This window comes from Aplysia californica, unplaced genomic scaffold, assembly GCF_000002075.1.
Source record: "Aplysia californica isolate F4 #8 unplaced genomic scaffold, AplCal3.0 scaffold00306, whole genome shotgun sequence".
NCBI lineage: Eukaryota > Metazoa > Mollusca > Gastropoda > Aplysiida > Aplysiidae > Aplysia > Aplysia californica.
Genome location: NW_004797576.1, coordinates 288,968 through 291,077, shown reverse-complemented (window position 1 = coordinate 291,077; position 2,110 = coordinate 288,968). Strand labels below are relative to the sequence as shown.

Genomic DNA, 2,110 nt, shown 5'->3' with positions numbered 1-2,110 from the left:
AGGGGTGAGGGGGAAAGGAACGAATAAAGGGGTGAGGGGAAAGGAACGAATGAAGGGGTGAGGGGGAAAGGAACGCATCAAGGGGTGAGGGGGAAAGGAACGAATAAAGGGGTGAGGGGGAAAGGAACGAATAAAGGGGTGAGGGGAAAGGAACGAATGAAGGGGTGAGGGGGAAAGGAACGCATCAAGGGGTGAGGGGGAAAGGAACGAATAAAGGGGTGAGGGGGAAAGGAACGAATAAAGGGGTGAGGGGAAAGGAACAAATGAAGGGCTCAGGGAAAAGGAACAAATGAATGGGTGAGGGGAAAGAAACGAATAAAGGGGTGAGAGGAAAGACAAAAGAAGGTATGCATTTTTTTAAAGATGTGCTTCTTAATTTTCTAAATTGAGTGAAAACTCTTGCGCTTGGAAAAGAACAGAAATCTCCCCTCCTTCTTTTTGTGTTTGTTACTGTCTTGTAACGGCCCTACTCTTCGGCACTTATATATGACCTTTTTGTGTTGCAAGTGCCGTGAAACTCTTACTCCAACTAAAGAAGACCATTGTGCCACAACGATGGGTGAAAATGGTGAATCTTCAGAACTGTCTCCATGGGTCGATTTTCTCTCTCGATCGGTAAAGAATATTCGTTTTTCAGCGACGGTTCATTTTTTGTTACGACTGTTAAAAATTAATTATTTTCTGGGATCGACTGGTAAAATTGTTTATTTTCTGTGATGATTGGTCAAAAGGGTCGATGATTTTCTATCACGATTGATTTAAAATAACTTTTGATAGAAACGGATGATTTTTAGCCATTATAAAGAAAATGGTTTATTTTCTGGCAGGATTTGTAAAAATGGTCGATTTTTTCCCTAAAAATGGTAGATTTTTTGCCAGGATTTGTAAAAATGGCCCATTTTCTTTTTCAGTTTGGTCCGGACGGCGAAGACCTGGAGCTTTTGGTTCAGGATCTGGTGGAGGCGCACGACAACAGTGTGTTGGTTTCTACGCGCGCAGCCACCTCCTATATACAGGAGATGACCACATTCCATAGTGTGAGTACACACTGACACATACACACTGACACATACACACTGACACATACACACTGACACATACACACTGACACATACACACTGACACACACACTGACACACACACTGACACATACACACTGACACACACACTGACACATACACACTGACACACACACATTGACACACACACTGACACATACACACTGACACATACACACTGACACACACACATTGACACACACACTGACACACACACACACACGACAACAGTGTGTTGGTGTCTACGCGCGCAGCCACCTCCTATATTCAGGAGATGACCACATTCCATAGTGTGAGTACACACTGACACACACACACACACACACGCTGACACATACTGACTCAAACACTGACACACACTGACACTTACATAGTGACACACACACACTGACACATACATACACTGACACACTGACACATACACACACTGACACATACACACTGACACATACACACTGACACACACACACACGCTGACACATACTGACTCAAACACTGACACACACTGACACATACATAGTGACACACACACACACACACTGACACATACACACTGACACACACACACTGACACATACACACACTGACACATACACACTGACACATACATACACTGACACATACACACTGACACATACACACTGACACATACATACACTGACACATACACACTGACACACACACACTGACACATACACACACTGACACATACACACTGACACATACATACACTGACACATACACACTGACACATACACACTGACACATACATACACTGACACATACACACTGACACACACACACTGACACATACACACACTGACACATACACACTGACACATACATACACTGACATATACACACTGACACATACACACTGACACACACACACACTGACACACACACACTGACACACACACACACACTGACACACACAAGACAACAGTGGCGTTGTATGCACAGGAGAATAGATAACTGTTTGTCTCTCTTTCTGACCCTCTCTTTCAACCCCCCCCCAACCCATTTCATTCACTCTCACTACCCTCTCCTTG

At 44.0% G+C, this 2,110-nt stretch overlaps 1 protein-coding gene across 1 annotated transcript in view; it reads left to right on the top strand.

Moving 5' to 3' along the window:
• Nucleotides 1-2,110, top strand: part of LOC101851055 (peroxisome proliferator-activated receptor alpha) — a gene marked incomplete in the record, with an annotated part of 20,281 nt that overhangs the window by 13,838 nt on the left and 4,333 nt on the right. Inside the window, 1 exon segment of the mRNA XM_013084636.2 lies at nucleotides 910-1,038. Coding sequence (XP_012940090.1) covers nucleotides 910-1,038 — 129 coding nt within the window.